The sequence below is a fragment of the Vulpes lagopus genome, chromosome 6 (assembly GCF_018345385.1).
Source record: "Vulpes lagopus strain Blue_001 chromosome 6, ASM1834538v1, whole genome shotgun sequence".
Taxonomy (NCBI): Eukaryota; Metazoa; Chordata; class Mammalia; order Carnivora; family Canidae; genus Vulpes; species Vulpes lagopus.
Genome location: NC_054829.1, coordinates 25,432,350 through 25,443,385, shown reverse-complemented (window position 1 = coordinate 25,443,385; position 11,036 = coordinate 25,432,350). Strand labels below are relative to the sequence as shown.

At 46.6% G+C, this 11,036-nt stretch overlaps 1 protein-coding gene across 2 annotated transcripts; it reads right to left on the bottom strand.

The window, feature by feature from the left end:
- Window positions 1–265: 265 nt before the first annotated feature.
- PROX2 (prospero homeobox 2) lies at window positions 266–10,609 on the bottom strand. Of its 2 annotated transcripts, XM_041757761.1 has the most exons (4): window positions 9,290–10,609; window positions 5,327–5,434; window positions 3,856–4,050; window positions 266–2,415 (listed from the first exon to the last, which is right to left on the bottom strand). In XM_041757761.1, exons 1-4 carry the CDS (start codon window positions 10,607–10,609, stop codon window positions 2,230–2,232), a joined length of 1,809 nt encoding a protein of 602 aa, XP_041613695.1. In that variant the 3' UTR covers window positions 266–2,229. The 2 variants fall into 2 exon arrangements, with proteins under 2 accessions (XP_041613695.1, XP_041613696.1); XM_041757762.1 differs by lacking the exon at window positions 5,327–5,434 and having other exon boundaries at window positions 9,860–10,609.
- Window positions 10,610–11,036: the final 427 nt, after the last annotated feature.

The window sequence follows — 11,036 nt, the reverse complement described above, 5'->3', positions numbered from 1 at the left end:
GGAAGGACCGGGGTACACAAATGTTTTCAATTTGAGCTTGTACATTTCATCTAATTGGTCCCTGGGACAAGGTTCACTGCCCTGGAGGTGACTTGGCTTCATCTTTCAAACACACGCTAATGAATTTCAGGTCTGGGACAGAAAATGGCTGCTCCGTATCAGACAATCATGTGAACTTGGAATTGTTTCCCATGAATGTCTTCAAGGACTATGTAATACCACTCTGGATAGTGGGTTTTTCTGCCATCTCCGACCACAGATAACTTCCCTTGCTCAAGATACTCCGTGCTTGCCTACTTTTAAAACTTAGATTTGGCAGATTGCTTCATTTTTGAAGGGAACATTGTGGGAGAAAATATGGCAAAGATCATCTAAGTGGAGCCCGATGTATTAAAGGACATTTAGAAATAATCTTAAAGCAACCTGAAAAGATTGGTTTGGGCTGAATACATCTGCTTTGGTTTTCCTCTGAGCTGTTAGAAGTAAGAGAATATTCAAAAGGAAGACATTTTGCATATCTTTTTATATTGATACATCTACAGGGATTTTATCTCCTCTGATCCAGCTCACCCAAAAAGTCAAGGAAGTGGGGTAGTTGAATATAGAAACGTGTTTTGTGTAGATAGAGAAGTAGGCTAATGAAGTCACAGACATCCTTTCATCAGAATGACTGGCCCTAAATAAAATAAAATAAAATAAAATAAAATAAAATAAAATAAAATAAAATAAAATAATAAAATAAAATAAAATAAAATAAAATAAAATAAAATAAAAAGAATGACTGGCCCTGAGCTCTGTGTGCCCCCCCCCAATCCAGCCTGCACACCTTTGCAGTGCTTATTATAGAGACTTGGCTCTGACTAGTGTAGAAGACAAATGCAGTTAGTTACTCAGCTTTGCTGAGTTTGTACTCAGCCCTGATTACAAACTGTTGTGCCCCTTATGTCTTGCCTATATGCTCAGAGTGAGTCACAATTTGTGTTGGGCCAATAGGTGAAAAAAAATGTTGATTTCATGAATTTCTGTAATTTCCTTATAGAGTGGGAGAATTTCTGTTTCTGCATGTGCTGCTATATTTCTCCCAGTTATGCCGTTCATCATCTGTGAGACTGTGTACAGGCTGTGCATGTCTCCTGTCTGGACCTCCTTCCTCTCTTAAGCAAGGTGTGCCAGGTGATCTCCTAAGGCCACTTCCAGCTTCCAAGTCTGAAGTTCAGTTTCTTCTGTACATAAGAGGTCAGGGCATCAGTTGCATTAGCCATCTAGAGCCTACTTGGGTTTTCTCATTGATAAACTCCCAGCAGATGAGTGAATGAACAGCAACACTCAAGTTCAGCAGAGAATTTGCCTTGGGCATGCTGGAATGATCAGTGAAAATCCTGGGTGATGAAGCATTCCTGAGTGTCGGGCAGGGCTTGTCAATTGACAGTGCCCCATCAGTGCTGGATGCTTCCTGGGCATGGTGGCCTGTTTTGAGATCACAAAAAAGCAGCATGAGGTAGTCCTGCATAGAGTCTGGCATCAGAAGGGCTTGGGTACCTCCATACCCCTGGCCATCCCCACTGACCCAAATACCCTAGCCTTATTACCTTGGCAAGTTACTTCACAGCTCTAACAACTTGGGTTTGGTTATTTTTCAAATGAAGATAATATCTATTTTTCTGAGTGAAAAGCATAAAGATAATGTGTTTGAAAGTGTCTAGCAAAGAGGTGGACCTCCATAAATAGGTAACTAAACCCAGAGATGTGTAAAATAAAACACAAAAGATAATTTTATCTGAAAGCCAAGGGGGGCAGAAAACTAACATTTGTGTAGTGAGTAACATTTCATAGAGGGCTTTAAGACAGAACATCTTTTAATCCTCCCAACCTGGTTTTACAGATGCAGAGATCCTGGCAAAGTTCTCAGGGTCACAACACCTGGAAAACAGTGGAGTCAAGATTTAAGTTCTGATTACAAACTGTTGTGCCCTTTTCACAATATGCTACAAACTGTTGCGCCCTTTTCACAATATGCTACAAACATACCATTGCATTTGGTTGATATATTTTATAGTTAAGATTATGCCTGTAATGATTCTGAAAAAGGAAATAAAGGACCAGAAATGGTAATGGTACCTATGTGGGGGGTTTCTCCTTATGCCCTTTTTATATGCCTACAGCTATACTGACTGCCATTTAAGACAAACCCAGGAAACCCTGGCCAGTTGCTCCTCACTTTATGGGGTCTTAGTTCTGAAACAGCTCCTGAGGATAGTTGGAAGATTTGAATAGCTCTGGGATGTCACTGTCCAGTTTCGAAATAATTTTATAAATGGGTTTCTTCCAGGAAGGATCTGAGTCTTTCCCCGCGGAGACAGCCCTGAAGAACTCCTGTAACGTCAAGCTGGCAATTTCCAAGAAGCAATCTGGTACCTGCATTCCCAGAGAGACCCACAAGAAAGAAAAGACATGAGGCTATGGAGCCCTAATGCTGTGCAGACCTCAATGCTGCCTGTTCCTTGGGTGACGGGCTGAGAAGAGCATCTCTACTCTCCTGGCCCTCGATTTCTGCAGCCCTAAGAATTTCCCCTGCTCTCTCATCAAGTACAAACCTTAAAATGATGGTCCCTGTGAGACAGCCCTGGGAAAAAGCATATCAGGGGCACTCTACTTTGTAGGAAAAGCTGCTTCTACTAATGGTGATGTTTTTAGTAAGTGGGAAGCTCTGACTCTGATTGAAATTAAATTTGTGGTTCAAAGGAGGTTTTTAGTATTCTTTTCCTTAGTGCCTGATGTTGAAAGGCATGCCCTCAAATTTACAACTGTTGTATCTTTTGGAGTTGGATCCAAAAGACTTGGAATCATTCCTGCTTCCAAAGCCAAGTATGAGGTTGAGGGGACTCAATAATATGTTCCAGGACCTCACGCAGACTGGCACCATAAATGATGGGGGAGTCCCACAGGTCCTCTAAATCCAGCCTGGCCCAGGGCTGGCCAGGACTGCATGCCAAATGACCACCCCATGTGGAAACATAGGCAGCACTGCTCCCCCTCCACACCCCCTGACCCCAGAAGCCTCAGAAAGGAGGCTTAAGTTTCCAAACATATCATGACTGAACATCTGGTAGATGCCAATAGTTCTTCCCTTTTTGGAGGTATCAGAATCAAGTGAGAAGGGCAAGGAGAGGGGAGTGTAGTCAGTGACCTACAGAGCAGGATGACAGTCCAGTAGAGCTGTCAGCTGCACACAAGGAAATGCGTGCCTAGATTAGGAGTTGTCATGGATAACATTTAGGCCATGTGCTCCCCCTTTACTGATGCTTTACCTCTAAGGTGCCACCAGTGTGCCTTCATAGAGATTCCCAAAGGACCAAGAAGCTTGAGTCCTGTTTATTCAGTATTTACAGAAAGAAAGGATTTGAGGTGACTTGCCATGAAAGGCCCACAAATAAAACTGTTCAAATGAGAAAAAAGGAACCAAATGATGAAATGAACAGAAATTGTAAAGAAAATGGAGGCCAAGTCTAGGTGCTACCATCATTTAGTGGTGTGCCTCCTGGATAGAAGGGGGGAAAGGTCAACAAGCTATGGAACTTTTCAGTACAGAGTATTAAATCTAAAATGGCACAACACCTGGTCAACTTCTGCTTTAGTTTCAGAATGAAGACTGGCTGTATATTCACCTTGTGACATTCAACTGTTGCCTAAGAGAAGATGTTGAGTCTTATCTTTGTGGGCAATACAGACATTGGCCCCAAGCTGCCTTGGCTCTCACTGACTTAAGGACAGACACAGAAGGGGATCTTTTCTAAAACTCAATCACAAAGGGAAGGCAATCATCAGACCTCATGGGACCCAAGTATATGGTCTTACCTCAAAGTCATTTCCCTTGTTATAGTGCATATTGAGAGTTCGATAAAGTTCTGAGTTGCGGAGTACCACCAGCATTTTGGGATTTGTGACACCATCTGAAATCGCTTGCCGGGCAAATTTCTCCATTTGGATGTAATAAAACTCACGGAAGTTGCTGAACCATTTGATCATCTGGGAGGTTATGCAGCGGTTGAACTGTACAAACAATAGGCTCCATCAGGTCAGATGTTTACCATGAGGTGCTCAGCTTCCAGTTCAGCATAGGGCTTAATAAGGAGGGCTTCAACCACCATTAAAAAGGGCTTTCGTTTTTTAGAGAGGAAGGGTGGGGGGGCAGAGAGAATCTTGAGCAGTCCCCAACCCAGGGGTTGATCTCACAACCCTGAGATCATGACCTGAGCTGAAATCAAGAGTTGGATGGTTAACTAACTGAGCCACCCAGGCACTCCAAAAAGGGCTTTATTTTAAAAAGAAGCCACAGCTGTTTTCCTAGCCTATTCACTTATACACAGGAAAATCTCAATTAGCTACAATGTCTATTAGAAAATATTGTTTTCGTTATACTATATGTTGGCAAATTAAATTTTAATTTTAAAAAAGAAGGAAAAAAATGTTTTTGATATACTGGATTTATGACTTAAAAATTTTTTTTTTAAATTTTTTTACCCATGAAAAGCTTTCCATGGTGTCTAGTATAACATTGGGAGGACCTGGGGTCAAGGCCAGATGTTTCTGCTGTGCATGGCAGCCCCAGAGCCTTCTGTCGGGTCAAGTGCAAAAAGAAGGGATAAAGGTGTAGACTGGAGAGCAGTTCGTAGCAACCATACAGTTGCAGAATGAATTGAAATTAGAGCTTGATGCAGGAGCCACTTGAGCAACTGAATATGAGGGAAAGATCTGAAAAAAATGCAAAGATGTAGATACAAAATATTAGCAGCCCAATCCCAACACCCAGGGTAGAGGAGGCCCTCAGAAGCTTTTCAGGAACAGGCAAAGTCTGGTTCCAACCACCAGAGGTTGATTCTCCTGTCACACTTGATCTCTCTGCGCCTTCAATCAGGTTTGAAAGGTAGCACTTTGAATAGAAACAAGACAGGGAAAAAAAAAAAAAAAGAAAGAAACAAGACAGCGTACAACCCTTTATATATTCTTTCTTTTTCATGGTCTCCACAGTAGAGACAAAACAATAGGCTGAGATGCCATTTACTAAGGTTTCCCTCTCCCTGCCACCTTCCCTCACCCCCCTCTACCCATTTGTTTCTGGGAATATCTACAGCTCAAAAGTTTAAAATTCAGATACCTAATCTTTGTGGCCCGAAGTTATTCATGCAGAGTCTCAACCCAGAACTGGAAATCCTACTGATGCCATCAGCAACATGAAGGGGACCTGAAGTGCTTGCCTACCACTGGCCAGAACCCAGTGCCTCTTGGGAGTTTTGCAGAGGCTTTCAGAGGTGATAAATGACTCTACCTGGACATCAGGGAAGTAAGTCTTCAGGATGTTGGAGCTGGGGTAGCGTGTGAAGAAAAACATCAGTTTGGCCTTCTTCAAGTGACCGGGATTTAGGCCCTCCTGGATTTATCTCAGCGTCAAGGAAAATTTACACCAGTTTGTCAGATAATTTTATCAATTTATCCAAATAATGAATTGTCCTGCTCCTTATGGTTTCTATTTTATTTCATTTTATTTTTTTCTGGTTGAATGGTGTATTAGTTCCAATTTTTTTTGTCTCTATGAAGTCAGTCTGATCAGATACACTTTTTCTTAGGGTGCCTGGCTGGCTCAGTCGGTAGAGCACATGATTCTTGATCCTGGGGTCTTGAGTTCAAGACCCCCCCCCCCACTGGGCTTGAGCTTACTGAAAAAAACTAAAAAAAAAAAAAAAGCTTTTTCCAGATGTTGAATACCATATATGTACGGTAGATTTGCAGAATTTAAAAAACATTTTGATGTGTAAAAGTTCTGTGGCACATAGGATCTCAGCTTGTCGTACTTTGTATGTACTTTGTGTGTGTGTGCTTTCAGAATAGAATGGGAAGAGATGGCAAGTCTGTGCCAGATCTCAAAACCCCACATAGAGATTTCCTTCCCTTTCTCTGCCTCAGTTTCCCTGTCTGTAAAATGAGGTGAGCTGACTGGTCCCTGTTCTACTCTCACAGCTCCCTTTGCAGTGTTCAAGCCAACAAACGCCTAACCAGCCTGAGTACCAGATCCCAGTTTGCTTCGGCTCAGGAAGCTTGAATTTCTTGGCTGTGCATGCTCCCAGTATGGCTGGCAGAGCTCTCCCTCACCCCTTCCCTGTGAAATATTTCCTTGCTGAATCAGGCCTTCCTTACCCTGGGCTGTTGAGGCTTTTTGTACAAATCTCTGTTGTAGCAGTGACCTTCTTGGAAGTTTTATCACACGTTGTTGTGTCCCCATTTAGAATGTGAGCTCCTTGAGGGCAAGGACCTTATCTTTTCATCTTTGTATTCCACATGCCTAGCCCAGTGCTAGGAATGTAGTAGGTGCTCAATAAATGATTGTTGGCTGAAGGAACGAGTGAGTGATTGGATGATCAACCTTAATCTGTACCAAAATATGGAAATTATGTTCCAACCCCATACCTCACCCTGAGAACAGATCACTTGTCTGCTAACAAGAGTAGGGGGCTGTGGTGTGACTGTCTTGCACCAGCATGGGAAGGAAATAAAGATTCCGACATAAGAACACATAGCATTCCCAGGGAGAGTCCTGGGGCTGGGTGCAAAGCGTGACACAGAGTAAGCTTGGAGTTAAGCTTGGACAGTTAAGACTTCCCATAGGACATACCAGTTTAGCCAAAGGAGACCAAACCAACTGATCACAGTTACCACTGGCCATGGCACCCAGGATGCTGCCCTTGCCTCATTTGACCTACTACTTATCCTTCTCAAAGGTTCACAAATGTTCACAAATGCTGGGGAAAGAAGGCTGGACTTAGGAGTCCAAAGACCCAGTTTCAGATACTGATTTTGCCACCAATTTTATGCAAGCCACTTACCTTCTCTGGGCCTCATTTCTAAAACGTAAGCATGGTAGTTAAAGCTTGTGCTTGGCAGTCAGATCCTGGGTTTGAATCCTGTCTCTTCCGTGTGTCTGTCTCATGACTTTAGGCAGATTAGTTTTCTTCTCTGTCCCTGCCTCTCAGACACCTGATCTAGGGTGGATGCTTGAGGATGAAGAGGTTACACAGGCCCACAGCCCCTTATCTGAAACTCTGGGCCAAATGGGGTTCAGATTTCAGAATTTGTTATTTTATTATGGTCACATGGTGCATGTGCCATATGTTAGTTAATGGCCAGAGCAGGGGCTGTGGCAGCAGTCCATAAACCAACACATTCCTATTTCCACAGCAAAGTGGATGGCTATTTACACTAAGTGAATAGTCTATAAAGAGCCTCCAATCAGTGCAGGTCAGGTTTTGGCACCAAAAATGTTTCCATCAACCTTAGAGGGAAGAAATGACAGGGATTTTCAGAGCTCTTGAGTTCCAGAATTGTGGCTAAGTGGCGGTGGACACGTACATGGGAACGGCTGCTGGCACTGCCTGCCGCAGGGAAGGTGCGCAGCAGATGCTGCCCCCTACTGGCTGTCTCGTCACTCCTGCTTTGCCTGTTGCAGAAGTTTGTGATAGTTTTTTTACACTTCAAAGTAGCTTGCTCTCTGTAGCTTCCCTGGGCCAGGAACACATCTCTAACGGAGGGTAGGCAACAGGAACGAGGGAATGGTCGGGAACCAGGATGCTGCCCAGGGGCCTCAAATCACTCCTGGCAGCCAGGCCCTGTGCATGGGCTCCCAAAGCTCTCGGAATTCCAGTCCTTATTTTCCGGAGCAGGGCTAGGCACCTTGGGTAGGTGCCCAAGAAATATCAGCATGCCCCTCCCAAGGGAAGTATAGCAGAGAACTTTTGGGGACTGAGTCCTTTAGGTTTTTTCCACCATGGTCCAACTTTAACCACTAGCCTCTTACCGAAGGCCCAGACAGGCAGCCTTTGTCTTACAAGGCGATGTCCTAACAATCTATCTCTACACCTCCAAGATTTCCTACTGCCCGAGAAGCAGTAGTGGCCTGTGAGGTGTTCTCAGTGTTGGTTTCATGGTTGCTCGTGGCCTGCCTGCCTGCCTGGACAGCTCTCGGCAGTGCCCGAGCTTTAAGGGTGTTTCCAACACCTATGACCAGAAGAGGGCGCTCATGGCATTTAGGACACCAGAGCCCACACCGGTGTGGCCAGTTAAGTGGGTCCCACCCCACGTTTCTGCCCCTAAATACAGCTTCCCAGGAGAAGGACATGACTGTTCACACCTAGATATGCAGCTCCACAGACGCATCAACCTCTGGAGACTCAAGTCTAGGCTTCCCATGAAAACCAGCAGTGGAGCTCCACCCTCTTAAAAAACAACATCCAAACTAATGTGGTCGGGAACTTTAGCCCTACCAGGATGCTTGTTGGAAGAGGATCTTTGGTCATGTGAGTTTCAGGTTGCAGACCTCCTCTTAGAGCTTCACATACAACCGGCATGTTAAAGGTTCTGAGAAGTCCCGCAAACTACCCAGTGGCCGAAATAACCAGTATTTAAACAACCAGTAGAAATCATCTAGTAGTTACCCAAGCTGGTTTTTTTTTTCCCTAATTTACCAACTATTAATATCCTGAGGGAGGATTACTCTGGGCAACACTATTTGGAAGAGCGGAGTCTGCCTATGGGTTACAATAAGATCCAAATCCCTACAGACCTGGCCCGTGGGGCACCCCCTCCCTCCAGAGGCCTAGCCCCCAACCTCTGGTCATCCTCTCAGCTGCCACTTAGAAGCTGTTCCTTAAACTAAAGGCCTCTTATCCCTTCCGGCTGCCTCTTGGGTCCAGTCCCTCAGGAAAGCATCCCCTTTTCCATCTTCCTCAGAAATGTCTTGTCCTTCATAGCTTCCCTGCATTACCTGGACAATGCATGCTTTTTTGCCTGTGGAGCCAAGAGACTGGGGAAGCCATACTTCAGATGAGGTCCTTCCTCGGACCCTCTCTGCCTAGGTGTACAGGTCACTGACAACCAAATTATGGGGGTTTTCTTCCCATAGGGCATTTGTCATATTTTGGAAGCCCATTTGAGTTTAAAAGCAAACAAAACTCTTTCAGACCCAAAAGAAAGAGTCAGTAGTGGTGGAATCCAGTGTGTCATTGAAGAAGGTAAATGAACCTCCCCAGCAGCCTCAAATCCCAGAATGTGGCCACCACCTTCTCAGAACCTAGTAACTACAAACCACAGGGAAGGAGAGCCTGGAAGCAACATTAAGGCCATCAGGAGAGCAAAGCCATGTCATGCCATGGGGTTATCTGTCCCCAACTGTGCTCATCTTCCAGACTTCCCGTTTCTCTGGGCCGTGGCACCAAGCACTTCAGTTACTAGTAAAGGATACATGGACTGAAGGTAAAGGCAGCACATCCGGGGCAGCCTGCAGGCCACCCTGTTCCAGCTTCACTGAGGGAAGGAGGGCCAGTCTTTCCAAAGGTGGGGAAGCGAAGGGCAAGGGGTACTGCTGCTGCCTCAGAACCGATGGCCGCAGTCTGGCTGCTCCCCAAGGTCGCAGGGCGGACTCTGAGGAGGGATGGCTTTGGAAAGATGAGTCCTGGGGCAGACTGCTGCTCCAGTGACTGCTGGGTCCACACCCCAGTAGCTGGCGGAGAATCTGATTTTCCTGGACTTGGGAAGGTGTGGTCAAAGGGCAGTTTGCTGGGGGACCCTGACAGGGTCTGGAGATCATCCTCAGGGAGACAGGGTACCTAGGAGGATCCAAGGACTTGGCCAGGGATAAGTTTCTCAGTGGGACCCCGGTCAGTGGCTGGGCCCTCCTGGGCAAGGTGGCCAAAGGAAAGAGATCTTTACAGGCACTTCTCTCAGGAGGGGAGGGCTCGCTTCTCCCCTCTGGCACAAGCCCCTGGAAGCTTCTGCCCAGCTGAGTCAGGTGGCCTGGGGGATCCAACAGTACCTTTTGTAATACTGAGTCCACAGCTTGGGACACTGCCTCGGTCAACTCTTTCCTCAGAATCTCCAGCAAAGCCCGTGCTCCACACGGAAGGAACCTGGGCTCCTCAGACTCGTATTCCATGTCGGATGCCCTGTGTTTTTCCTCTCCAGAGAGGTCCCCACGGGAGCCCTGGTAGTGGTCACTGCCCACCACCCAGGGCCTAGATCCATAGCCCTTTCTCTGCTTCACACTCAGAGGGCCCTTGTCTGTCTCGGAGCCTCCTGGGTCCTGAGCCGCATCCCTGGGCTCAGCAGCCTGCAGGATGTGCTTCTGTAAATGTCTTAGCTGTTGCTTCAGCTGATGGAGCTGTTCTCTCACCCGAGGGCCCCCTTTCCTGCTGTCATGGTTCCCAGCAGGGCCTGGCTTCAGGGGGCCTTGCTGCACGGGAAGGCTCTGCTTCCTCTTCCGCTCCCGCGCCCTCTCTGGGCAACATGTGGCCTCCCTGGCTCGGGCACCGTCTGGCAGCAGAGCGTTGGGAGAGAGGCACATGCCTTGGACGATGGTCTCCACTCTGGCCCTCTTTGCCTGGATATTCTCATCCCAGAACCAGTCAGGGTCGGCAAAGCTAGAGCTGGGGACTGGGCTCCAGGCAAAGGGGGAGCCTCCGGCCTTCTCTCGGGGGACTGGGCTTCTCTCGCCTTCCATACAGGGCTGTGCCAGGTGGGAGCAAGCCCGGGACAGAGGAGGAAGCAAGCCAGAGTTTGGATCCATCCCCTGGCTCCACGGGCACCTGCTCAGAGGGTTGGTTGCAGCTCCGCAAGGGAATCCCTTCTCCTAAGGTCCTCAGGTGGAGGGGTACCCAGAGTGAGCCAGGGGTTCCTCCTCTGCACTCAGAAGGATGAGAAGCAGCCGTCAAGGATTCAAACTCTGTGGTGCCAGGGCTTATAAACCTGAGCAGACTCTGCAGAACTAAGAGACAGGAAGAAAAGAATAGCGTATGTGACTTTGAGCTGTGCAAACAAATAACCTAGAGATGTTATTAAAATGCAGATTTGGATTCAGCAGGTCTGGGGTGGGACAGAGATTCTGTATCTCTAACCAGCTCCCAGGCGATGCTGTGCTTGCTGGTTGGGATCCTACTTTAAGAAGATTCCTAAGAGAGATCCTTCAGAGAGAAATTCTCTAGCTAGGGCATGAC